The sequence below is a fragment of the Drosophila suzukii genome, chromosome 2R (assembly GCF_043229965.1).
Source record: "Drosophila suzukii chromosome 2R, CBGP_Dsuzu_IsoJpt1.0, whole genome shotgun sequence".
Lineage (NCBI taxonomy): Eukaryota > Metazoa > Arthropoda > Insecta > Diptera > Drosophilidae > Drosophila > Drosophila suzukii.
In genome coordinates this window covers 13,814,892-13,842,096 of record NC_092081.1, presented here as the reverse complement: position 1 = coordinate 13,842,096, position 27,205 = coordinate 13,814,892, and the positions used below count along the sequence as shown (strand labels likewise).

Sequence of the window (27,205 nt, the reverse complement as noted above, 5' to 3'; positions counted from 1 at the left end):
TACATTGTAGATGAATGATATGTATGAAAATATTTATAATATGAAGAAAATATAAGTTTTTTAGACAATATTCCTAGCCCTAATTGAATATTTAAAATATACAAAATATTTTCAGTATTCCATAATCATACCTTCCTACCATATATAATATTAAATAATCAAAATCATATATATTTACCTAGAAAAAAATTGTTACAATACTTTAAATCGTTGTTTAAAAAAATGGTATTCTATACTACGTATTACCCTTTAGTTTTGCGTGAGAAAGAATTCTATATTCAGTGACAGTACATACTTCAAAGTCAATTGACCTGCTAATATAAAACAGATAACGATCTGCATTTTTTTCCGTGCAGCACTATGGGTATCTGTGAGATGCACCCACACCGAAGCCGCTGCAAGAACATTTGCATGGGCCACGCATCGGTAGTTTTCGAATTCAAAATCGAGATTCCGCCGCTGATCTATTACACTCTCCGCTTCAGAGAACGTGCTGCTGTTGCATATTCCGAGATAAAATGTCATTGTGCCACAATGGCTCCCCCATCCACATCCTCGTCCACATCGTCATCATTGTGATCGGATCAGTCACATTCACCATTTGGGAACAATATGTTCGGGGCTGCGAGGTTCCCAAAAAGACAGAAGGAACAAAGTTTGGAAATATTCAAGCGGAAGTGCATTATAGAACAATCAATTCAAGTTTATTTCAAATTAGCATCCTATATGTTTCCATTGCAGAGTAAGATGAAGATCTTATATATATCTACAGTACGTATTGACCGTTAAAGTCTGTATATAAATTTGCAGATCTTTCATGTTTTTCTCTCTGACGAAACAACGCGAAACGCGATCATGTTCAATTAAAAGACAATTTCATCGAATTAATTGAATTAATTTGGTGAGAACATGAAAGGGAGTCAGCCAGCTGCGCAAACACACTGCAAACCAATTAAAATGAGCCAAATGGCGCGAACTTAACCTAACCCAAGAGAACGATTAAATAAAGATTGGCGACCATAGGTTTACATTTTAAATTGAAGTTAAAGTTGGAAAAGGCGCCAAAAAAAACAACATATATGCATTAAAACTTTATTTTTACAGGATGAAAAAATTCTTGAACCACAAAAAAGTTTGGAACTTCAAAACAAAGTATCATACCACCATAGTAAAAACTTTTCAATATTGAAATAACTATCATCTTAATAAAGTTTTTTAAACCAATCCATTAAAGTCAACTTCATTTTATAGTAATTTTCTTTATTATAAATAATTATTATTTATGTGTATAATTAAGTATGTGAATGCTGTTGCTACATTTGATGAATTTCGGCTAAAGCTTAAACATCATTGAACGCTTACAACCAACGGATACACTTGAATGTGTGTTCATATCCCATTTAATCAGCCTGTTTTATATTTGTCCCTGGAATCTCCTTAAAACTTGCCATATGCCTGAGTAAACAATTGAGTGATTGCTGTAAACTAGTTTTGTATAAATTATGTTAGTTGTTAATTTATTGAACATCTCGTCGAGAAGTATAGGGCTGGGCTGGATTGGGGTTATCTATTTTGGTAATACAATTTTCAACTTAAATACTATGAAAATTACTTTATCAATCTATATTTATTAATTAATGAGTCCCTTATTTGCATAAGAATTCTAACTGTTCGATATTGCTGCTGCTCTTTGTTGTGCTGCTTGTATAATTTCGCTAAAAATTGAATATTAAAGGGGATACCGAACAAACACAAACAGGGGAAGTATCCTAGATTAGGATATTTAGTTTTGTTGTAATGGGTAATCATCCGCTTCGCCCGATCTTATCAAACCTTTTGCATCAACCTTAATACAATTATGAACTGTAACTATAAGACGAGGGATCTGTCCCCCGTTTTTTGTTTTCTTGCTCCTTCAGTTGGGCGAGTCGTTGTGGCATTAGCAATCGTTTGCTGTAGTCATTGGGGCACTACTCTAAACTAGGACGTGAACATGTGAAGTTTTGTCAAAATGTGTAGACCACCGATTTCGTTTCCTAGATTAGGCCCCGCTTCTTCTTGTAATCTTCCAAGTTCAGCGAACGCTTGGAGACTGTTTCAGCTGGTTTGTTGGCCGGTTTGGGCACTGCATTCGTACTAACTGGAGATGAAAAGAAATTAAAGAGTTATGAAAGTTCGCTGCAAAAAGCGAAAAAACTTACCCGGTAGCGGCACATCCAAGTCGATGTCAAAGTCGTGCAGTGAGTACAAGCTGAAATCCTTGGCGTCCGTTGGCTTGGTGCTCGCACTCGAAGTACCCGCTTCGTTCGGCCTCTTTTTGCCCGGGGGTGGCGGTGGAAGTGGTGCCAGCTGCAGGTCATCGTCGTCCTTTTTGGCACCCTTGAAACCCATGCGAGGTTGGGTGATCCGGCGTGTGAAGGGGTCTGAAATCTTTAGACCCTTGTTGGCACGAGCCTCCTCTAAAATCGCCTTCTCGGCATCCTCAACGTTCTTCTTCCGGTTCCGATCGTTGATGTAGGAGATCAGATTGAGGGTATGTGATCTCCTCTTGTCCAGCTCGGAGGCCCTGTTCTCTAGCTCGTCGATCTGCTGGCCCAGATCCTGTGCAATGTCGTAGTCGCCCCGCAACATTGCCGCATCGCGCTCCTTCATCAGGCAGGTTTTTTTCATAGCATAATTGGTGGGTCGGTTGCGGAAACGGTTCTTCTCCTCCACGATCTTGTCCACGTCCTCGTCCTTAAACTCGTAGTTCAGCGCCTTCTTGATGTCGGTTTGCTTGGTAGCGATAAGGTCGATAGTGGGCATCTGGACGTGCCCCTGCTGGCAGACTTCGTTCCACTTGTTAAACTCGCTCTCGGTGAAATCCTGGTTCGAAATGAACTCCAGTCGAAACACCCGCTCATGGGTTCCGTGTTTAAGTCTCAGCCCGCGATTGGTACGCGTGGTGCCTAAACTGTAGACCTTCCCCGTCTCCACCACACCCACAATTTCGGCCACCCGATAAACAGGCTTCTGTCCATTGTTTCCGATGCTGATTCGCACAAAGCAGTTGAGTACGGTGCTCTCAAAGATGGGCAAGTTCACAAAACGCTCCATTTTGTAGCGCGATAGGCGCAGCTTGTTTAGATCCTCGCGAGTGGTTATGAAAACGGGCCGCTGGGGGACCTTTTCGTCGTCCTCAGATTCGCTGGAGGCCTTGCTGCTATTGGAGCGCGATCGCTTGCCCGTGGGCTTTTCATCCTCATCCCAATCGCTGCTGCCCGAGTCGTCTGAATATATCTCAGAGGCTTTCAGTTTCACGGCTGATTTGCAACCAGAGACGCTCTCCAGTTCCTCCTTGTCATCATCGCGATCTCGTTCAGCCAGGCGCTTGGCTTCCTCTTCCTCTGCAAGGTAGTAAGAAGAATGTTAACACCTTGAAGTGAAATCTTTTAAAGTTAACTAGTTTACCCCTTTTGGCCTTGCCCTCTCGCTTGGCTTTTAGCAAGGCCATGGCGTTGCTCCTCTTGTCGTCCGTCTTGTTGGCCTCCACGTTCTTCTTGCGCTCCTTGGATCGCTCCTTGTGATCGAAGTAGTCGGAGACGCCAGCGGCGGCTGCCTGATCATCGGGCAGAATACTGGCTACTGCCGCGGATGTGGAAGCCACATCTCGACTGAGGGCGGGCGAGGACAAGGGACTTGCTGACCGCACTTCGCCGCTGGGCTTGGGTTCTGCATCCGACAGTGTGGATATGGAAGCCTGTGGCGGTGCGGCCGCCTGTGCCTCCCGGGCCTTCTTCGCCTTTTTCTCACGCTTCTCCTTCTTCTTCTTGGCCCGTTCCCCTTTGTTCTTGGACTTCTCCTGGTTCTTTTCGCCTCGCCTAGCCAGTTTCAGCTTCCGTTCGATTTCCCAGCGCGTTCGCATGAACTCACGCTGCTCAATTCGCTTGTAGATCTCCGTTTCGCGCTCCTTTTCGGATAGGGCATTGAGACGCCTTCGATCCTCCTCATCGCCCATGAGGTCGTCGTCGAAACCATCATCGAACTCTGAATCGGAGCTGGAGGACGAAGAGCTGGAGGAATCGGAGCCGGAAGAGGAGGAGTTGGACTTGGACTTGTCGGAATCACTGTCGGAAACCTCGCCCTCCTCCTGTTCGCTGAGATGGGCTGGCTGAGTCGCTTGCTCTGGGGGCTTTTGCTCCTGTTGGGCCTGCGCTGGGCTTTGCCTCGCCGGCTGCTCCTCATCCTGGCTGTCGTCATCCCAATTGGACTCCGAGGAGCTGGAGTCCCTGCTGGCCTTTTGGCGCTTCTTCTTCTTGGAGGCGGGGGCTCCGGCTTTATTATTGGCCCAGTCGGAATCAGAGTCAGAGCGGGAGCTCGACTTTGCCGCCGTCTGGGGCTTCTTGCGCTTCTTGGCCAGCGACATCAGGTCCTGGGAATGATTCAGTATAATATATATTTTCAGACACATATCCGCATTGATTTTCGTTACATCGCAATATGGAGAAAGGGGCGCGGACCAGGGATTCGATCTAATTTTTATCCACTCACCGATTCTAGATTGGTCTCCGATTCGCTGTCGCTATCGCTGGAGTTGGAGTCGATCAGGGATTGCGTCCGCCGTTTGCCCATTGCTGTACGTTTTCCTGGCCTTCAGTTGAGAATAAAATTTAACCAAATAAAATACGAAAAAATGTAGTGCGTGCCGTTGGAGATGGCAGATAAATGCGATAATTGGTTATCGGTTCATCGATATTTTGCCTTTGTTGGGTGTGATATATCGATGTGCCAGGGATACCAAAAAATATCGGACAATATCGAAGGCAGTGACTGCAAAAGCGCGCCAAAAACATGTTATCATAGGTATCCTATGGAAAACATTTTGAACGTTTTTGAAGTTTTCCCAATATATGTAAAACCAAAGTCAGTTAAAGAAACTTAAAATATACCTAGTAAATAAAACAATACACGTATTTTTAAACTTAAGTACAAATTACGTTTACAATTTAGTAAGGGAATTCAAATATTATCATGTATAATACTTTCTTTTCGTGCTTTCGTTTAAGCTACGACAGTTGAGAATTATATATGACCAAAATATATTAGAAAGGATAGTTATATCATAAATCTTTAAGCACATTAACTAATCATAAAACTAAACAAGAACGAAAGGTAACTTTGGCAATTAGTTGTTGTAACCCTGGCTGATCTAACGAATTAAGAGGTGACTGTTACAAAATACAAAATATAATATTATTAATCTGCCAAATAGTAAAGGCACACTAATGTTTCTATAGCGGATTTGATTTAGTCTGAAAAGTGTGTATAGGGGTAGTCACGAGGCTAGCACACTCACCTTTGGTCGTAATGAATAAATAAACGCCTAGGTTTCTTTTGGTAATATCAGATTGTAAGCTACTGGGAAAGGAATACGTCCTAAAAATTTTCGGTGACGCTTTTCTCTGCGCCATTTAGTTGTGTTCACACTCCACCTACATATATTAATTGGACGCTAGATTGGCACTGTTACGTTTATGACGATTCAATAAAACTTTTATCTTTTTATTCTAATCAGTGACCATTATAAAGGTTCAAAATTGAAGAAAATAATTATATATCTATATGTCTTTCAATATATCTTTGGGCATGTTAATTACAGAATTATTAATCTGAATAGTAGTTTGTAAAATAAATTCATTAGTTTTAAGGCGTTGATACCGTGAATCCATCTTGCATGGAATTTCTAGGATATACTCACTTATAAGTCGATTCAAAAGGTCCACAATTCCATCAACGAAATTTGTGAAAGTTTAAAATCAGGAATCTCTCATTCGATAAGAACTTACCGAGATACGCATTATATTTCGCTTTATATGTCTATGGAAATTTGGGTGCAAAACAGTTCTGTTTTAAATATTAAAATGCTCTCCTTTAGGTTATTAAAGGTTAAAAACATTTGAATTCAATGTGTTTTTCAGAACCATAAACGATTTTATTCTCTATGATACTACCAGAAGTGTGTCTGCATGCCATATCCTATCAATAATCGTTGCTCTTAAACTCGAGCCCAATTTCTTTTTGCATTTTTTGCAGTTCGGACAGGACAGGACTTCGAACCCCCTCCCATTTTCCATTTGCACCACGGGGAATGCCTTGCGGCTGGTGCAGCACGTGCACATTTTGCCGCGCTGTCGAGCGCAACACTGAATCACACTTAAAGCAGAGCAGAGCTGAAAAAATAAAGCGAAGCTGTTCGGGCAAGGTAAACAGAATGGGAACGGGGGAGCCGGCGACTGCAGAATTGAAATGCAAATTTCGGCAGCCCCATCATCCCCTCTTCAATTTGCATGATACCGATTCGCGGGTAGGGGCGTGCTGACTTTGTGTACCCTGTAATAGGCAAACATTTATCTGCACACTGGCTAAGTGGGTTATGTGCTTGTTTGTAGCCCACGCGAAAACACATTTTGAAAACTAAATTAAAACCACACCTGCTGCCCCCCACAGAAAATAACTTACAATCAATATTAATTAAAATGCAGGCGTTTTTCAGGTCCCTCGAGCGCGTTTTCCCTAAGTTCTGGTTGCCAGCGGGGCGAAAATGGCGGGGAAAATGCGGCAGGGGGAGGGTTTTTTCGGGGTGGAGGGTGGAAAACGCACCCACATATAGACTTTCATAATTCGCCTTAAATGCTGCGAGGCAATTTTCAGTAGCAGCAGCAGTAGCAGTTGTAGCAACAATAACAGCGGCATGAGGAAACCCATTGCACATTCAACAAAGTGCACATTCTGCAGCAACAACAACTGCGAGTAGAACAGCAGCAATGCGACAGCTCATGAAAACAACCCACTCGATGCCACCGCCCATCCCAAACTTTTATACAGTGGGTTCTCTGAGCGGAGATTTCAAAAATAACGATTTAAGATGTCAAAACTAACAGGGGTTGTGAAGTTTATTGGGCATTATTGTTATAACTTTATTATAAGAGACGTTTCTAATATTGGAACTAATTTATACCATGAAATATTTATTAGCACCTTGACAAACTTTGATTTGGATCAGACAAAAATTAAAAATATATAAAGAAAAGTCTTAAAACTAACAGGGGTTGGGAAGTTTATTAGACATTATTATGATGTTCTTTATTATAAGAGCAAAAATTTTGATTTGGATCAGACAAAAATTAAATATAAAAGAAGAAAAGTCTTAAAATGTAAGCTTCATACTATTTTGACGGGGTAATAATATAACATTTTAGTTTTAAATAAGGTTTTTATAATTATTTATAAATGATCCATACATTTAGTTTTAAAAATGAAGTAAGGACCTTTTTCTTCTTCTTCGCATGTTAAACTAAAAGTAGGTTTAAGAGCTATTTCAAGTTTAACCAACAAGAAAATGACCCTAAATATAATTAATATGTACCTATCTATGTAGCTACCCCTATTTTACTTGTAGAGCCGCTAATGACTTTTTCGACAATTCTAGGATTTTCGTAAGTCCTGTAAATATTTATTTCCCCATTAATTGTTGATCTGCGGATTGTTTTGGACAAGCCTATTTCCGAGCGACCCCTGTAGCTGGATTTCGCATTAACCACCCAACCCCCGACGATCCACCCCCGAAGTGCCCGCTCCCGAGCTTTGAAGCTCAGCTTTGGCGCATGCGCAGCAGAGCGAGAGAGGGTGGGCGGCAGAGCCGAGAGAGAGAGCGAAAAATAGAGCGGCGAACGCCCAAGGGGGTTGGCCATGGCCGCCGACTCGCTTTCCGCTTTGTTTTTGCCATTTTTGGGTTGAAAGCTCTCGGCCGGCGGCGCTGTTGCGTTGGCGTTGCGTTTTTGTTGCGCCGGCTGTTTTGCCAAAAGTGGTAAGAGAGAGAGAGAGAGAGGGAGAGGGAGTGGAAATGCCTATAAAGAGAGACAGTGAGCGGTGAGCGAGAGCGGCCATTAAAGCTCGGCTCACCTTGCTGTAAAGACTAGCAGAGTTCGTTTGTGAATTTTCATCTCGCTGTGTGCGTGTGCGTTGTGTTTTTTTCTTTTTTTCGCCAGTTCAACGAAAGAAGCTCGCGAGTGCGGAGCGAGTAACGGTAAACGCCAGCTTGAAACTAACGGTCCATCGCAGCATAGTGTAGTGTAGTGTGTTTAGTGCCGTGTAGCCTAGTGTTCTCAAGTGGAGTGCAGACGGGGGTTGCAAGCAAAAAGCCCATAAAATACTAAACGCAAATAGGCGTAGAAAGAAAAAATATTTAACACAAGTGTGTCGGCTCAGTGTTTCTGTGGTGCGAAAATCTCACGAATATAGGAAAAAAAGAAAACAAGAGGAAAAATCCAATAAAAAAGTGGCCCGCTGAGCATTCAGCCTCACATAAAGAAAAAGGTGAGGAGGGGTTGATGCACTGTAACTCCCGGCTTGGACGTACTTTTTCGAAGTATGTTGTGATATATCTCTTATCAAAGCCTTTAATATACATTCACAACAGTCTATTAATGTATGACTATTAAATTACAATATTTACGATTACTTCTATCACAATTTTATCATAGTCTTTATTAAATCTTTTTAATAAATCTCTGTAGAGGGCCGTCCACGTAGTGACGAAGCTCGGGTAAACAGCTATAAATATGTACCTCAAATTCGTACAGCCGTAACTTGTGAACTACTAAAGCTACAGGCTACATATATGTCGTTAGAAAGGAAATATTTTGAAATACTTTGTACGCCTTTCTAATATAGTTTGTCTAATTACCATCATTAAGCCATTACGCGCAAACTTTTTTTATTTCGAAATATTTTTTTGTTTTCCAAAAACGATTTTGGTTAAAACTTTAAGCTGTTTAGCTTTCTAAATTGGTTTACAATGGTGCAATTCAATATACCTGTGTTTTTCTCATTCGACACGCTTTATCAAAACCGTACACCTAAACACAGGTGTAAAGTGTATTTATTTAGTAGATCGTATAATACATTTTCGTCACAAAAGTTGATATCAGAACTTTTGTTTGTTGGAGGTGCGATCGTCACTAGATATATACCTCGATAAGAGGTGTTTTTGTTTTATAATATTCCACTATAAGATAAATTTTACTTCTTAATGTGTACAAAATTGTTATTATTACAATGGTAATTGTAATAGTTTTCGAAATATCGAATTTTTATCACAAAGTTAACCATGCTTCATCAAAATTAGAATTTGGCTTACGTACCTTCTCACCATTTCACGATTTATAAACTTATCGTTCGCAAAGTTTAAATTTTTGGGGTGATACTTAGGTATCTTAGTTATTTACGTAATAAATTTGAAATTTTTACCAGAATCTGCATACTACCAATATTGTATCAAGAATTTGGGAACAAATTTAAGTATTTGGACAAATATTTTCAAAATACATATTTATTTGATCTTTGTAACAACAATCGTAGTTTATATTTTTATTAGGTACGGATTACATTTCTCTCCATGTGGTTACGGTTTATGCTGCTTGAATAAACTCCTTCTTCCCAAGACCACATTTTTTGTTGTTAAAACAAATCTCGCCGAGCAGCAAGTGACAGAGTTTTAGTTTTCCGCACTTTCCCACTTTTTCAATATTTTTTTCGGCCAAGCCGCGGGCGTGGCTTTCCCCCCTTTATTTTTTTCCTTTAGAAGGATATGGCTTTTCGTTTTCAGTTTTTGTTGACTCTTTGTTCCACCCGTCTCTTTCTGCCGCCGCCCGGCTGTCTCTTTCTGTCTTTCTGTGTTAATTTGTCGTGCATTTGCAGCTGGAGAAACAACGTCAACAGCCAACTGGGGAAAAACAAAAGCCCGCGCGTCCGAAAAACCAAAACTAAAGTACGAAACGAAAAAGAAAAACAGGCGCGGAAAGTTGTTCGCTAAATAAAGGATTTTCCTCCCAGCTGGAAAGTGCTGAGCGGGTGAGTTTGGCTCAAATGAATATTAATTGGCCGGGTTCGGTGCAGCTGACTGAAATGAATGGCTGCCAACTATCTCGGCCAGCAGAGAATACAAATTAGGAAATTACTCCAAATAATTCGTGCAATTAGAGGTTGAAAATAACCGAGTAATTTGATTTGGAAGCTGGGAATTATCATTTTCAAAATTGGCTAAGCTTAAGCTAATCAAAATAGGTTTTATGTTTGATGTGGAAATAATTTTCTATATTCACTTTAATTGCTAATCGAATAGAAATAAAAATGGAAAGATCAAAATTAAACTGAAAATTCATATTTATTTCACATTTAATTATTTATTTTATTAAGTGCCTAAACAGAGAGGTATTCAAGCATATTGTGCTTGAATTAAGAACATTCGTTCTTAAAAACCGGGTAAGCACATTTTGTGCTTCTCAATATCAGAACAAAATGCTGACAAGGGAAACGGTAAATTGAGTTTATTCAATAACTTTTTGACAAGTACTGGACTTACAGACAACTTACAGTTGTTGAGATAAACAATGTAAATAAATAAATTTTGTTTTATTTTTGAGAACATTTTTAACTCAGATGAGAACGTCAGAATTCTCTCTGTGGAGCACAAAACTTTCAGGTCTACAAATATTTTGTCCCAAGCTCAAGAATTCAGTTTACCCACACCTCTTAATTGCTGTATTCAACTCTAAGGTATTGTCCTAACAAATTAGATCAATTTTAATTGGAAATGCCTGTTGGCTAGGGTTTATTTGGACATTTTGTGAGCCCTTGGACTCCTTTAATTTTTGAAATCTAGTCAATGTTGCCATTTCCAATTTCCTAAGGCACACCCCCCACATTTCGATTATGCGTCCTCGTTCTGGGCCATAAAGAACCTTTTCAAAAGGTTAGGCACACACGCAGGGAAAACAGAAGCCATGTGCCTTGGGCTCGGGGAAAAGCGTGGTTTGGGGAGGGTGTTGAATAAACAAAGCCTGTGGAGTGACCACTGGACAAAAGTTGTCCTGCTGGCCACTTGCACTCGGGCTGGGAAAAGGTTTCCTGCCTGTTTGGCCTGGATAGATAGGATAGATGGTCCTGCACACATTTCCAATGCAAATTTGGCCGGCAGAAAACTCAAATCAGTATCAAATAGACGCACATGTGGATGGGGCAAGAGTGTTGGCTAAACAAAAGAAAATACTCGTACGACTGGCCAAATGCCGAAGTGCTTAAAATGCGTTTTGTCAACATTAACCCGAAATGGCCGGACGGCAGATAAGCGAGTCAGAAATTTTGGGGGGTTGCGATGGGGTGGTGATGGGGTGGAGATGGGGATGGGATGATTAATGCTGCAGAAATTGCTTTCGGATTTGCCAGCGAGCAACAGCTACAATGGTCTTTCCTGACAGCAGGATAACGCATTTTACACACCAAAAAAAAAAAGAAAAAATCGAATTAAAATGGCCTTTTATTTACATACAAATTGCTGTTATCCGCGAGCTATTTTTTCGAAACATGTAAAAACCAAAACAAGGATTTTTTAATCTTTTTAATTTAAATGGTAGTCAGTAATAACATTTTTTTGCCTTTTAATTGGATAAAATTTGGAGAAACATTGGAAAAGAAGGTCGTAATTTAGTGGGGTAGTAGGTAGACCAACTTAACAACATTTTATTTTTATTGGGAGTTGTTAAATTAAGAACATACAATTTTCTTGTATTTCTGTTCCGAGGGATTTTATAAAATTCTACTAAGTTTTTGTATAAATATTTTATCGCTGATTCACCAGAAGTTTGAGATAACTAAAATATTAGATTTCGAAATGAGGGCATTTATAGTTTTACTCTTTGTAGTAAAGGTAGGATGATGCAATTTATAAAGAACAAAGTTCAAGAACACTATTCGATCATTAACTCAATAATCTCTTTATTCGATTTATGTCATTTTGTTAGTAATTACGGGAGTATTAAAGTGATCTGCTCTCCAAGTTCACCCTTAAGTTAAATGAAATAATATAACTTAATAAATATAAATAAATTTTTAATAAAGCTTTAGGGGCAATTTTATTATGAAATATCTACAAATTAAATATTGTTAGGGTCCACAAACGCTTCATTTTTTCTCCCAGTGCATGTGTAACTGGCAAATGCACAAAGCCAAAGACGTATCCCGGTCCGCTGTAAAGAGGGGGTGGGCGCACGGGCCGCCTGTTGCCCCGGCCAACCCCTAAAGGATGCTGCAACCCTTGAGCGGGGACTCGCATCTCGAAAGGCACGGCAATGGCAACGGCATCGGCGAGCGACAAAAGGCATGAATAATTCAGGCGGAGAATGCAGCTTGAAGATGCACAGAGCGCCGTGGCAAAGAAGGCTTGGCCATATCCATATAGCCCCGACTGACGGAATAACGAGCATAAATCCCGGCTAGGAGCTCCGGTCCTCGAAATAATTGCTTTGAGCTGCACCCCTCTCTGGGCATGGAAATTCAGCGCCGAACTGTGACACACCGAGTTTTCCGGCGAAGGGTTTTGTGGGGGACCTCCGATTAAAGCCTTCCCTTTATCGGATTAGACAGCTTAGTACATTAGGCGAATTATTACCACTGCGTGAAATAACCCCTTCAGGCCACTCGAACGGGCGTGGCCTGGCCCCATTTTTCCCGCATTTCCATTTTCCATTTCGCCATCTCTCCATTTAAGCATTTCCACGCTTAGCACGTTTTTCGCCAGCTAAATTAGATTGCGTGCAGCATGTGGCACGGGCAACAAAGGCGGCAGAGGTCGAAGCTCCGGCAGGTGCAAACTGCGCCGTCGACAGGTTCGGCAACAAATCCTATCCACCCATTTATTAAAATATACCAAGTTGCGTGATTCCAAAAAAGAAAAACTTACTGCAAGTCTCGCCTTTCAAAATGTGGCTATAAAGTATGCAAGGATTGGCTATCTCCTGGTTGAAAATTAATATTGTTCCGACAAGCCAAAAAAATCAGGAAAAATACGACGAACAAGGCTTGGCATGGTAAATATGTAAATCAGGCTAGGGATTTATATTTTCATTTTATTCCGCTTTAACAGCGAATAACAGCAATATCTCATTAATTTGACGGGAATGAAAAACTAGCAATAATAAGGTACTCGAGTTGCATTTGTAGCTTATCAATTTGTAATTCAATAAGCGAAATATAAATTTCAATACAAGAGTGCTTCAAAGAACTGAAAGAACTATGTAAGTGCAGAAAAGTTATGTTTTTTTTTTTCAATTTAAATACTGAAAAGAACTGTAAACAAAATCAAAAAAAAACAAAATAAAAGAAACCAGGTAAATCCCCAATTAAAAAAAAAAGATAAATGAATGCAGCTGAGCTTGGAAGAGTTTTGCAAATGTAGTATTGATTCATAAAACGCTTATCAAATAACTTGTTATATTCAATATTACTGAGCCATTTAAATATATAAAAAGCAATGTTCAACATAATAATTTTAAAGTTTATTTTATTAATCTTATAAACAATGCGATATCTTAAGGCTTGGACTGAAATAAATCTTCAAGAAACATCCGTCATTTTAAAATCAAACGTTTCGAAAAATAGCAATCCAATATAAATATCTACACCCAAAAAAGTAGCATGTTAAGATTAAATGCCGGTATAGATTAAAGACTAAATAATATAAATAAATATTAGATATATACTTTACAGCTTTTATTTCTATATTAAAGGGTCTACAATCTCGATGTCTGGTATTATTTTTAAATTAATAGATTTTAATTTAATATTTCGGAAAATATTAATTTAATACTCACCTTATCGACGCCCAATCGATACTTAATAATGTAGAATAAATGTAACAATAGTTGCTTTTCTGTGACTATTTTTTTTCTGTGTAACAGTGACTTTTTGCATGCATTAAAGATCGTATATAAACCACTGTTTTGTACTTGGCAGAAAATCCTCTTGAAATTTGATATTTAAATTGTTATAAAACATTCATTGCCCAAGTTGCGCCACTTGCTTGCGGACCAATTAAACTTTAATTGAATTACAACTTTTTGAATTCCTTGGCACTCAGCCAAACGCACAGCCGCACCACCGTGAGTTCAATGTCAGTGGTTCGTTGTTCGCTGTTCGTTGGTCGCCAGTGGGTTAATGATGCACGACCGAGGCGAACGAAAGCAAAAGGCAGAAGCTACAGCTTTAGATTCAGATTGGACTATAGCTTCAGCTCGAAGATGGAACAACCAGAGCAAGAAATCACAACCCACGCGAATCGACGAAGCGTCAAGAGAAATCATTTCATTATGGGGCGAGAGACTCTATAAGTCCGCCCCCCCCCACCATCCGAAAGGCCTAAGTGAATGAAAATGAAAAAGTGCTGGCGGCACACACACAAGTTACGTGATCAGAATGATAAACCCGGGCTCAGCAGACATCGGACATATAGGGAGGCGGGTATACCATATATATATGGTGGGTGGGTGGTGCAAGTGGCCAGTGGGTGACTGATGGTGGGTGGCTGGTTCGCTCACTTGAATCAAATAAATTTTCATTGTACTCGCGCTCCGGCGGATTCCGTTTCTATTATTCCGGCTTTTGTTTGATGGACTCGAAGCTCGAATTAATTAAATCGTCACCGATTTTTTTTGGTGTGCTACAGGGAAATGACCGCGCGAAATCCAAATCCAAATCGGAATCGAAATCCGAATGCGAATCACAACGAAATTAGTGGTCAGAAAATCTGGCTCTAGTCGCTGAGCTGGCATTATGAAATCCGTAATGCCCTAATGGGCCTGGCAGATGTCACGGAGTTCATGGCTGGCAAATCCGGCGCAAAACAGAAATGTAATTAAACTTTTAATTAAATGAATTAAAATACCATCTCGATGACATCTGTGGGGAAATTGTCATAACCCCCATGACAACGCGGATGTTGTTGGCTATAAAAAACACAACTCGAAAGCTCACAGATTTAGGCTACACCGAAAATGTTTTGTATCTTTAATGGATGTAAGATGTGAAGCTTAATAAAATGCTAGTTATTATTGTAGTTAAAGCTTAGACACGGGTTTTCCTAGTACTTAGAGTAATATCTATATGATATGTCTTCAGAATAAATGTTTTCAAAAAAGAAAGAGTGTGAAGTAAAATGTAATATAATATATTATAAATATAATATGTTTTCTAATAAAGCTTAGGTTATAGGTTATAGCTTTGGTTTTATGATCCGTTAGTGAAGTTAGGTATTTGTTTCGAGTGTAATTACCTTTGCTTGAGTTTCTTTGAACTGTCAGGCTTTAATTGGAGACAAAAGAGGACAAATGGAGGCCAGCACTATAAATGCGGTCAGCAAATGGGTGACCACGCCCACTGGTCGCCCCCATTTATTAGTTGGCCTGCGGAGCGAAAGAGAGGCCCAAAGAGGCGAAAAGGTAGAAGCGGCGTATGTGTAACCATAAACCACCCAGTTAACCACAAAAACGATTTTGGTTCACCTCAGTTTGTCCACGTTAATACCTTTGGGGGAGGTGGGTGGTGTTGTTCCGGGAAGGGGGAGTTCAGGTACATTGTGGGTCATGCACTTTCAACCCCGTTAATCCTGGCAAAAGGACCCACGAGCCATTATACACCAACAAGAGCCAAAAACTAAAGCCAATGAGCTGAATTGGGCAGGAAAACGCTATAGGAAACTATTGTTCTGATCTAAGTATCTTATTTCTAATCAAAGGACCATTTCCTTGTCTGCATGTTGAACCAAAAGAAGGTTATATAAACATTTTTAGTTTAAAATCTACTACTGGTTGATGATATAATAACTTAATATATAGTTCACCTACAAGGTTATATTTATTTTGACTATCAAAATTCCTTTTTCCTTCTTCTTTAAAGCCAATTTTTTTTATCGTGTAGGTAATTATACATAGTACCTACCTTTTTCAACACTGTGGCTTCAAAATAAAGACAGAGATGTGGGTGAAAGGGTGAAAATTCAGGGAGTGGGGGACACATTAAAAAAGCAACAGTCTGCTAAACATGGCCCACTTGGCAGGGTTGTCAGGTTTTCGTTTTTGTTCCACTTCCATGCTCCCCAACTCTGGTTTCATGTTCATTTTTCGGTAGTTTTATTTGCTCATCGTCGAGTGACATTTTAGCTGACGTTGGTGGACTTCCGTCCCCTTTTTCACGCCCCCTTTTCCTTAACCCACTATTTGCCCACGGGGCGGAGGACACGTGCTGTTGGCAGACGACGTGTTCAGTTCACCCCTTTCTCCCCAGGAATTTCCCCTTTTTTGGTTTGGCTTATCCGCAGTCGGGAGTTTGTTCATTATTTTGAGCCCGGCGCACTGTGGTTTAAAGTCACGAAAATGTGCTCACCGGCATACATAATTTTCCTATTTTCATTCCATAAACAAATGAGAGGAAAACCGCTGATATAATCAAATGTCGTTAACAGAATTTATATTTTTTTAAACCAATGTGGTATAATTTAATTAAACCGAACTATACCATGTTATCAAGGGAGGTTAAACTCACATACATAACAAATCCACACACTAAATAAATTCAAAGAAAATTTGAATGAAAAAGTTGTCTGAAAACAATGTGGCTCAAATTTAATTAAACTGCACGTTATGGTATAAAAACCAAAATAATAAAAATGAAAAATAAATTAATTACACAAGTCCTTGCAAATATGTTTATGATACAGTTCAGAAAGAGTAGCTAATTCAATTTAATTCATTATTTTACTGAGTATTTCTTGTTTCTATTTCGCTATGTGTGCTTAAATAAATATTTCTAAAAGCTAGAACAAAAGATTGAACGGCAAAATGAAAGCAAAGCTTTAGCTTTTGTTTTGAAGTTCGATTTATTTTATAAAAACATGTTTCTATTTGATTTATTTTTACAATTTCAATGGAGCCTCACCACTGTTTGTTCTTTTCCCCTGGGTCGATTGTGTTTTTAATTTCTTTTGATGTATTAACCCCAGACACCTCGTCGTTTTGCCACCCCCATTGCCAACCAATATCATGCCGACACCCTCGAATTTCCTGGCATTGGCCATTGAACGTAAATTGTTATTGGCTTTTTATCTGGCCCAAACGTTTTAAATGCAGATTTATGCAATACCCATTTGATGCGAATATTATTTCTGGTCGCAACCAAAGAGCATTGAATTCAATCAAAAAAGGAATATTGTTTATCCGAAGTGGAATCCCAAACATCCATCCATTCATTCATTATCATTGACAAATAACCATAAACGACACGGAAGCAGCTGAAAAACTGTGGGAAATTTAAAAAATATTTGTGGCTCTTATTGGGAGGGTTGCTGCTATAAATTCGTGTTTGTGCGGAAAACCTCCTGGCTTAAGCCCTGTTGGACCATAAAAATTCCATCAGCATTGGAGCAATTCCATTAGCACGAAATGATTTGATGCGGTTTTAGCTCCTGTTATCTGCGGTTGAAGTGGGGGGTTATTTTGGGGGGTTCCCGACATGGAACAGGAAGCTCAAGTGGATTGAAAAGTCATAAAGTCATCCTCTGCTTTCTCGTTCTCCTTTTCTTTTCCATTCTATCGCCCTGACTATGAGCTTCCTTTCAGCAGGATTTTTTGTGTCTTTGGCGCTGGAAATTTTAAAGCACTTTCCTTGGGGTCTAGAGTACATATTTTGTCTTTCACTTAAATTGTTTGCGAATTTCTAAGTCCGTTGGTTGAAACTAACCCGTACAGTTGAACAGATTGGCCGGTCTTATCACCTAACCCATTTTACCACACAACACCTGAGCAGACCAAAATGGTGTTCTCTAATTGAAATGTATTGTGGAGTGGTCCGAAATCCTATTATATACGATTCACAGGCCCCAGGGGCACCATTTCCCACTCCCATTCGGTGGATAATGTGCTGTGGAAAACGGATGGCACGGCCATGGAATTGTGTCTCATATGTGGAGTGGGGTTTTGGGGGTTACCTGGGATGATCGCCATTTGTAACGCCTCAAAGGAAGCGTATTGTTTGATGTAAATAATCATATGCGGCAGGGGTTTACTAATAAAATATAAGTGAAAAACTATCAAGCTGAACATGGTGTTTTACCATATAACAACACAATAAAATATTTTATGTGTCTGTTATAAATATATGTACATTTGATCTGGAAGATCTAAATTATTTATGTTGGCTTTTACTTTCCATTTCTCTTACTATATTTTATGTGCTTATCATTACTCTACAAATTAATAAAAATAATATTATAATAACATAATAATATTTGTATAATTATTGTACTGCTTTGGTTTTTACTTCCCTTATCCTTTACTACATTTTATGTGTTTATCATTACTCTACCAAGTAATTATAATAATATTATAATAATATATTAATAATTGCATTAATTGTTATTCAAAATGTGTTGGTTTATAACAAAAATTACACGTATAACAGTGTTTTTAAACATTTTATAATATGCTAGAAACTTAAATCTTGTTTGAGGCAAAGTTGTAACTTAAATGTGTTCCCCATTACAGAAGTTTCCTTCCGATAAAGTCGCATTAGTGCCCAACTTTTTCCCTACTTTTTCTCTGTGCACCAGTGAAATGTCAGGATAATGTGAAACGTACACCTCCGAAAGCCGGGCGACAACTGCTCCTGGTGAGGAATTTAAGCACACATCTGGAGGGGGGGTAGAAAAAAAGTGGCAGAGTGGAGGTGGGTGGCAAATGCAGATGCAGCCGCCGCAGCCACAAAATGCCAGGAACGCATAAAATGCCGACATTACCGCCATCGTTGGTCGGGTTTCATGGGGGCGATGGGATGGGATGGGGCTTTGGAATTTGGTGGGGGTTTGATAAGCAACGGCAGCTGAAAAAGCGCCGCATGTGTGGACCAAAAGCTTCCGCTCGAAGGCGAACGAGGAGTTGGCCGTCGGAAAATGGAAAAGGAAATTGAGTGTGTGTAATGCGTACTTATGGCGCACATTTTAAATGAAATTTTCACTGGCACTATGCTTCCTGTCGCTTGTCTCCTGGCCAACCCCTGCTGTCCCCCCTGGAGCTCCCCTATTTCCTGTTTCCCTTATATCCTGTATCCCCAGCTTCCGCTAAGCAATTTCGATTGGATTGAAGTGCGACATGCGAGCAACAGGTGGCGCTGCTGGAGGACACACCTCGAGTGGGCTGCATATTTTCCCTTCTACCGCTCGTATGTTTCACATATTTGCCTGTTTCCTTCCTAGAGGGATATATGTACCTATCTAGCCATATATATACCTTCTGCCCACCCCTGCTCGTTTTATTAAATTCGTGCCTGTCTGCTGGCCCAAGTCGAGGTCCTGGCCAGGAGCTTATTCCCGCCGGTGGGAGCCTGCCTTTGCTCCAACCTTGGCCCCTCTGCAGGCTCAATTCATTTTTCATGTAGTCGAGACTCGAGGAAAAACACCAGGAAAATGGAGCGAAAACGGGGGTTAAGGCAAGTGAAATATTGCCTGAGCTGCGTCTTGGTCAAATGCAATATTAATTGGTTTGGACTGGAAACAATTGTGCTTAGCTGTATAAATAAATTTACAAAAGAATTCTTAACTTAACAAAATGACTGAAATATGATCTAAATGGGAAAAACTTGTTCTTTAATCTACAGCAATAAGTGTTTTTCTTAAATAATAAATATAAATAATAAATCGATAAGTAATATATAGCTATACCATGTTAATGTAATAACATATTTGTATTATCTTTAAAAAAATTTTTTTAGTTAAATTTAGTAAAAAGATGAAAGAAATTAAAGGAACCCCATTGCCAGCATATTTATATTATATTTGTGGTTATTTTGTTTTGCCGTTTTCCTTGATATTTTATTTATTCTGGTTTATTGGGGTAAAATATTAAATAATAAAATACTGTTTGCTCTTGTCGTTTAATTTTAACCAATAATGCCTCCTACCGACTTCCCAAAATCGAGTTATTTTTTCCATTCACAACGCAATCAAGTCTCTTTTCGCGTTGATATATTTTATTGCCTTAACAAAGTGAAACATTCTGCCACATTTCGTGTTAATTATCCTGCGAATTTAATTAGTTTTTTTGTGGCAGCGTTTTCCGCAGTGTTTTTCTGTCGTATATATTGTCACAATGCGACAAATTCCGAACTGCGAATTCCAGAATGCCTCGCCATCTTTCACCGGCCACGTTTGTTGTGCTTCCTAGAGCTCATTTGCACTCGAGTCGCGTTCTGCCGCCTGCCATCGCCATGGAAAATAAATTTGTCAACTTGCAGTTGCATTCGCAATTTCCCCAGTTTTCCCTCGGCCCGGAAAACCACCAAAATAAAAAAAAGAGCAACGTGAGCTTCATCTGTTCGCTAGTTTGTTAGCTTTTTGCCGTCGGCGGCTATTACACATTTCATTTTATTGTCACGTACGCAGTGTCTCTTTATGGCACACGCCCCCTTCCCAACCGATTTCTATATCTATGGACTTAGGAGCCATATATAGAGCGTTTACAGTTGTCTCGCCGACCAGAATCGAACATCGAAGGTTGTTAACTATTGCTGGGTGTGGCCAGGGAATTTAAATCGCCTCTGTTGCAGTTGAAAAGTTACGATTTCTTGCTTCAAATTAGTTTACATTCATTCGAATTTTCAGCAGCATTACGTCATTTAATTGATGGCAGGCAGAGAAAATTTTAATTACATCAATGGTCGAGCATATTAAATATCAATTAGGTAATTTCCCAATGCAAGATATTAAGTGACCAAATATTGACTCACAGGCTTCAAGTGTCAATTTGCCAGCCTATTGAGTAATTAATTAACTTGTTTTTAATGTTTTGTGCATAAGAAGTGAAAAGTGGTTGGTTTTCTGCACTTTAAATTAAAGTGAGTAGTTGTAAGAGGATTTAAAAATCTTCTCTCCCTCTTATATTCCATATTTTACTTTCAATTTATTAATTAGAGGCCTTTTCTATTGCCGTAAAAATAAAGCAGCATTTTACTTTCAATGAATTATCTCTTTACATTTCCTCTTTACATTATCCAATTTGCAATGACATTTTTCTTGTAGGTATAAATCCTTAGAAATAAAACTCGACAAATCTCCAGCTGCATTTAACTGCTAATTAATTATTAGTCACCAAATGGCCATCAAGTGAAGGGCTAAAGAAATGCAGTATTTAAATTGTAAAGTGGGGAAAAAAGCAGTTTCAGGAAAAAGGAAAACTATTCCTGTTCTGGTAATTTCCATTGCTTAATGCTCATGCATTCTGAATGGCGATAAGGATAAAACTTTGTCATTTAATTCCGTCATTCGCTTAAAGAAAAAGTGTCCCTAAAAGTTTCCCAAGGAAAGAAGTTAAAAGAAAACGGTAAAAACATTTGCTCTTTGTTACCAACAATTGGAAAAAACACCTGAAAAAAGTTAACTTCTGTTTAAACTTTGCGTTCGGCACGAAGCCAATTAAAATTCTATGGAATGCATTAGAGTGCAGGCGGCATTCACATTCGCATCGCACTAATTCACTTTGCAGTTTCATCTTTTAGTTACTCTTATACCAACGCCGTATCCCAAGCCAGCCGTGGAAAATGGCTTTCCTGCAGTTTTTCCATCTTTTTCTTTTTGGGGATTACACGGCGCTGAGCAAAGTCAGGTGCAGGCGGTGCCGGAAATATATGTATTTATAGGGGGGGACTGCAAAAGGAGCAGACTTATTGCATTACTTACGCTAAATAACCACTTACAAAGTGGCATTAGACGACGGAGATGAACAGATCCAGATGGGGTAATGAAGGCGATGACGTTGATGCCGTCTCTGCTGGGAAACTAGTCATTAAAGATATGCCATAGGCAGGATGCCAACAGGTAGGGACAGTTCACAAAGTTCCTCGGGCATGGCTTAAATGAAAATGAGCGGGGGATATGAAATGCAAATGGAATGCGGAGAAAATCAAGGAAGCGTGCTCGAAATATGCATTCCAATACAAGAATGAATCCGTATCTGCATTTGCATCGTGTGTGCGTTTGTATCTGTGCGCTTGTATCTGTGCGTTTGTATCTGTGTGCGGTTAAACAGGCATACGAAATACGCATACGTAAAGGGAAACATCTCGACGTGGAAAGCCCGGAAAAGCCCTCCTTTAGGAGCTGCCTGTCTGGTCCTGCCTTTGATTGAGTTTCCACTGCATGAAATTCGCATTGAGGGAATTGTTTGCCTCGCTGTTGTTCAAAAAATTTAAAGATTTTTTATCCCTCTGATTTTTGTTTGTTATTCAAGCTTGAAGAGCTTTCAACTGGAATGTTTGAATATAAGTAAACTAAATCAAGAGCGGCAATTAAGTGCTAGATGCCTGAAAAGGTGGATACTTCCATAAATGAATGGTTTTGTGGGGGAAGGGGAAAACCGGTTCTTTGTTTGCCGATTGTCTTAGCTTCGAAGGCATTCAATTTTCCGTTTTATCTTGTAAACATGTAAGACATTTTCAATTCATTACTTCTAAGCCAATTGCCCTGGCTTGAAAGAAATCTTTGAATTTCAAGGTATTGATTGTTTACTTAATCCTTTTAATTAGAATTCTTAAAAGGATGATATAAAGTTGTAGATTATGAATAAAATGTTTCATACAGAGATCCAGAAAATTAAACAAGAGAAAACGCTGTAGTTGGTGGCCTCGACTATCAGATACCCGTTACTCAGTTAAAGGGAGTGCGAGAGGGATGGAGATATGCATGCAGCAAATCAGTTGTTTGCGAGATTGCACCCCACACTAACACGCCACCTTGCGTTTATTCCTATAGACAATTCAAACAGTCTAGCTAATATAGATTCCGAGATCTCAGCGTTCATACGGACAGAGGGTCCTAGATCTAATCAAGAATATATATACTTTATAGGGTCGGAATCGCTTCCTACTACCTGTTAAATACTTTTCTACGAATCTAACATATCCCTTTACTTTACGAGTCATAGGTAAAATTATAATTCCCATTTGTATTATTGAAATTCAATCCCTCTTGAGCTTCATCGTTTAATGAGCAGCTTAAGTGAATTTCTCAAATGCTAACATGATTGAAAGTATCTCATAAGATGCAACCGCTTTAACTGCCGGTTTCTACTAAGGCAAAGTTTTCCAGCCCAACTATTTGCGTGTTGTCGAACTTCCTCGCTTTAAGGATTTGCATTCGACTGCACTGCGAATCTGCTGGCGAAGCAAGTGAGGCTCTGAAATCTAATATGGCAGAAAACCCAATTAAAACGCTGCACAAGACAAGAGACCAGGAACCAGGAACCAGGAACTAGGAACAAGAGCAGCAACAAAAGGCGGCGGCAGCCTCGAATAATTTCTGGGCTTGCGGCCCGACAAGTTTAATCTCTTTGCCCGATGCAGGCAGCTGTGCTCAGTCGACTCGACTTGGATTTGGTTCGGGGATGGCTCCTTGGGGTATGCAATATGTTTTTGAAATGGGAAAAACGGAAATAAAATGCCACACTGAGAATAAAAAATAATGTTTTTCATATTTCAATTTATCAAACTATTTATAAAGCTTCAATGGTTGCAATACAAAACTCAAGATCTAGTAGTACATATGTATATTATCATTCAAAAAATGAAAAATTATATCATAATGTTATATTTTAATTAAAAGATATATAAGAATTACGAATTTTAGCAATTTATTTACATAAAATATTAAAAAAAAAATAAGGTGGAAAATATTATCTTGACAATATAATATTCAGGACCTATATACTTTTATATTATTTTGAGACACCAATACTTATTTGTAATACATACTGTTGTAGTATTTTTTCTCTCTGTATCCAATCGTTTAATTTTTGTTTTTACTATATATCTTTGCAGAGAGTGTCACTAATTGAATACCCATTGCTGCCCGGTAAGTTTATTGAACACATTAGGGCGTGGGAAAACCCCATTTAGGAAAGAGTTTTTACAGGGTATGTTAACATGTAGGTTACTGGCTCAAGCGGGTTGACAAATACTTGGTCAAGTACTTGGCAAAAGCAGGCAGTTCTTTGTTGGGAGAGAAAAGCTTTTAGCGAAAGTGGATGGGATGGCAATATGGAAATGCCAACTTGAACTTTGATCAATATCAGCGAAGTTGCCCCACCCAATTTCCATTTCTCTCTATTACGTTGGGTCATAAAGTGCGAGAAGAAAGAACTAATCGCTGGTCAACCATAAAAAGGGGTAAAAGGGCAGCGAAAAAGTTATGGTCGCCATATAAAAAGGATACGGGAGCAAAGAGTGGATGGTCACACCACACATGTGGCTTTTGTTGCAGTTTCGTGTGACATCTTAAGTGCATATGGCTGCAGGTCGCTGCTTTTCCGGATCCGGCGGATGTTAAGCCACCGCTTACCGGACCCGCTTTTACGGCTGCAATTTGCCAAAGACAAAGCCATCGGATATCTTTTTCTACGGCCCCCTGGCGTTCTTCCTTTTTTTTGTGGTGTTTGCCAGTCTACAATGTTACAACATTTCGTAGAGCAAAGTATTCATAAAGATTTGATGGCGACAAGGAAGTCGGTAGTATTTGCTTTAAAATACAGCGTGAAACGATTTTATCTTGTCAGGAAACTGTAAAAATAAAGATATTTAAGACAGAATCAAGGGGTTATTAGATTTAAACTCTTCATAGAAAGCCTTATTTGTAAGTACTACTTATGTATGTATAAAATAAGGAGAGTTATTGTTGAAAAACTAAACGAAACTGAATGAATAAATGTAACCACCCCCTTTTAATTGGTATTCATAAAAGCTTTGAATAATTTATGAGTATGGGATCTTTTGGAAAAGAGGTGTTTGTTTTTAATACTTGGTAATCTTCAAATCAATCTTGTAAGAATTTTAAGCTCATCATTGCACTCCATGCGATTATGTTTGCCGCACTAGACTCCAATTAAAAGAGAAAATTCCCCGCAGCATCAACTTAACATCATTGAAATGCTCCATCACCCAAGTAGTTTTTCCATCTTGATCTCTCTGTATTTTGTTTTCTCCATTGAACCGTGTTTTTCCAACTTCTCTTTTTCCCCTAGAAGTTATTTGGCCCTGCCTCGCCTAGTATGACAAAAGTAGCTTAACTTGTTTTTTTTTTTAGTATTTTTTTCTTTACTTCCGAAGAAGATTTATCGATGGCCGTGCCAACTCATACGTAAACTGTTCAAGGGAGCACGTCCCTTTGCCATAAAAATTCGAATATGAGCGAAATACTCTGACATGAATAAAAAAGGAGGAATTTGCAAAAAGAAGGTGGCTTGCTTACGATATTCCAGTTGATTTGAGACCATGTTGGGTATTACACAAACAAAAAATCAATTCCGAGAGGATAACAACTTGTGATAATAAAATATCAAAATATGAATTATATTTCGACCTAAAAATATAGAAAAATTTCTAAGAAATAATTTTATGCGAAAAAGAGGAGATAAATTGGTTTTCGTCCTTTAAGTCTTGTATCTTTTGGTTTTATTTCCATGTGACAGTAATGAGATCCACAGAGTAGTTAATTAACAAATCAAATTAGTAGCTTAAGGGAATTTCACGCGGTTTCCGCACGCAAATCGACTGCAATGTAAAACAAAACAACCAAAAAACCCAGAGAAAATTGGAGAAATTCGCCTGCGCTAATTGGTGGGCGTGGCCAGGTGGCAATCCGAAATTGAAATTGAAACTGGCGCTGATTATCTGGTCGACCGCTGCTGGAACACGTTCATCTGCCACCCACTTGGCGTGAGTTGGGGCAATAAAAACTTATTAAGCGATGCTGAGGACGCAAGCCTCGCAACTTGCCATAAAACCCGGACAACCCAGACTTCGACAACCGGGAAACCCCCTTTTTGGGTTCGAAATAAACCGAGGATGGGAGGTCCAAAGGGATAAATGGAGAAACATTTGGCAGAAATGTGTCGTTGCCTTGGGGCAGGACCGTAATAAAACTGGGAGAATAAAACGAAATAAAAATATAAAAAATGCGCATACGCCGCATTGGCTTCGTCTGTCTTATAATATACATTAATAATGTATCCCCGTTTCCGCTCCAGACTCCTTCTCTTCCGCTTCCAGGGGCAAGTGCGATAAACCGTTTAGCAACATCCGGAAACAGAAAAAGGATATATATAGATAGAGAGAGAGAAAAAGAGGAAATAGTGTAAAGCACACTCCCTGGGAAATTTGCTGCCCCTAGCATACCCACTTTATCTCGGGAAATTTACATACTAATTCAATTCATTACTGGCCCCTGGCTGGGATCTTAATTGAGGTAATCAATGCATTTGTAAGCCGATTTAGTTCGAGTGGTTTCTATGGACCCAAATCAGCTTAGTATCTTACGAGTGCAGCTTGCTTGTCATTTTCAATTTTGCATTTTTCATCTGCCACTCCGTCCCAAACTCCCCATCGAATTCAATAACCAGAAATAACCAGAAAATGTACGCAAATATTTTGCCATAAGATATTTGCTCATATCCCCACACACAAAAGGCCGAGTCCCAACAAAGGCATCAAAGTATATTGGGAAAACTTTGGCGACGGCGCCACCACCTCCTGCTATTTTCCTTCTGTTAACTTTTTTGCAGTGCCATCTGCGGAAAAGTTTATTGCGATAAATGAAAATAGGAAGCGCACAACGAACAGCTACTACAACAAGATGTTGAAATAAGTTGTCAAGCCAACGCATCCGTCTGTTTTCTTTTTTTTTCCCTCGTACTTTTCCTTGTTTTCTGGGCGTGTATAGTTTTCCACTTGTCTGACTGCTGCGGCTGTCGGCGATAAGCGCAGGGCATTGATAAACATCCCCATTCTCCGCGGGACCGCAACTCCATTTCTTCCCCGGAACCACTCTCTTTGTCACCCCCCCCCCCCCTCTGAGGTGAGGATGAAGTGGATGTCAGGGAGCGACAAAGGCTATGCCGTGCCCACAATTGGTTGTCTTGACAAAACGACTGCCCACGTTAAACGCGACGGGAAGTATAATACACTGGAAGATGAATACGGAGAGAAAATACTCGGGAACTACACAAAAAACATTCACTTTATAAAATGTTCTTGTAAAAGTAGGCACCTTGTACTTGGTATTGTTAATGTATCGTAATAAAACAACTGAAATATTATTAGGGTTATACAATTAAAACACACAAATCACAAGGGTTTTAAAATCACTTTTCATGCAATTTTAGGTGTCTAAGAGCTTGTAACAAGGTATTTTAAACTTGGAAGTACCATGAATAAATATAAATAGAACTACTATTCATGTTCACGGCGTTCTTAAAATCTATGTCATATTTATTACCTAAAATGGTGACATTATTTACTT

The 27,205-nt window shown here is 39.3% G+C and overlaps 2 protein-coding genes across 8 annotated transcripts in view; one reads left to right on the top strand and one right to left on the bottom strand.

Moving 5' to 3' along the window:
* Positions 1-1,239: 1,239 nt before the first annotated feature.
* Rtf1 (RNA polymerase-associated protein Rtf1) lies at positions 1,240-4,709 on the bottom strand. Its single transcript, XM_017074850.4, has 4 exons — positions 4,531-4,709; positions 3,451-4,411; positions 2,202-3,386; positions 1,240-2,140 (listed from the first exon to the last, which is right to left on the bottom strand). The coding sequence occupies exons 1-4, from the start codon at positions 4,609-4,611 to the stop codon at positions 2,037-2,039; spliced, it is 2,331 nt and encodes a 776-aa protein (XP_016930339.3). The 5' UTR covers positions 4,612-4,709; the 3' UTR covers positions 1,240-2,036.
* Positions 4,710-8,020: 3,311 nt separating this feature from the next.
* Liprin-gamma (liprin protein kazrin) overlaps positions 8,021-27,205 on the top strand; it is a 45,629-nt gene continuing 26,444 nt past the window's right edge. For 2 of the 7 annotated variants that reach the window (XM_065863648.2, XM_036813379.3), the window contains exons 1-3: positions 8,021-8,355; positions 9,739-9,891; positions 23,731-23,764. The gene's annotated coding sequence lies outside the window, so the exon portion shown is untranslated. Of the gene's footprint in view, positions 8,356-8,392; positions 8,408-9,738; positions 9,892-23,730; positions 23,765-27,205 lie in introns of those variants that run through there. The other 5 variants (XM_036813371.3, XM_036813378.3, XM_070995205.1 and 2 more) reach the window with 5 other exon arrangements.

Coding starts and splice junctions, on each gene's coding strand:
- Rtf1 (XM_017074850.4), bottom strand. CDS start 4,611: ATGGGCAAACGGCGGACGCAATCCCTGATCGACTCCAACTCCAGCGAT. Junction 4,412..4,530: donor CGGAGACCAATCTAGAATCG/GTGAGTGGATAA, acceptor AATCATTCCCAG/GACCTGATGTCGCTGGCCAA. Junction 2,141..2,201: donor CTTGGATGTGCCGCTACCGG/GTAAGTTTTTTC, acceptor TTTCATCTCCAG/TTAGTACGAATGCAGTGCCC.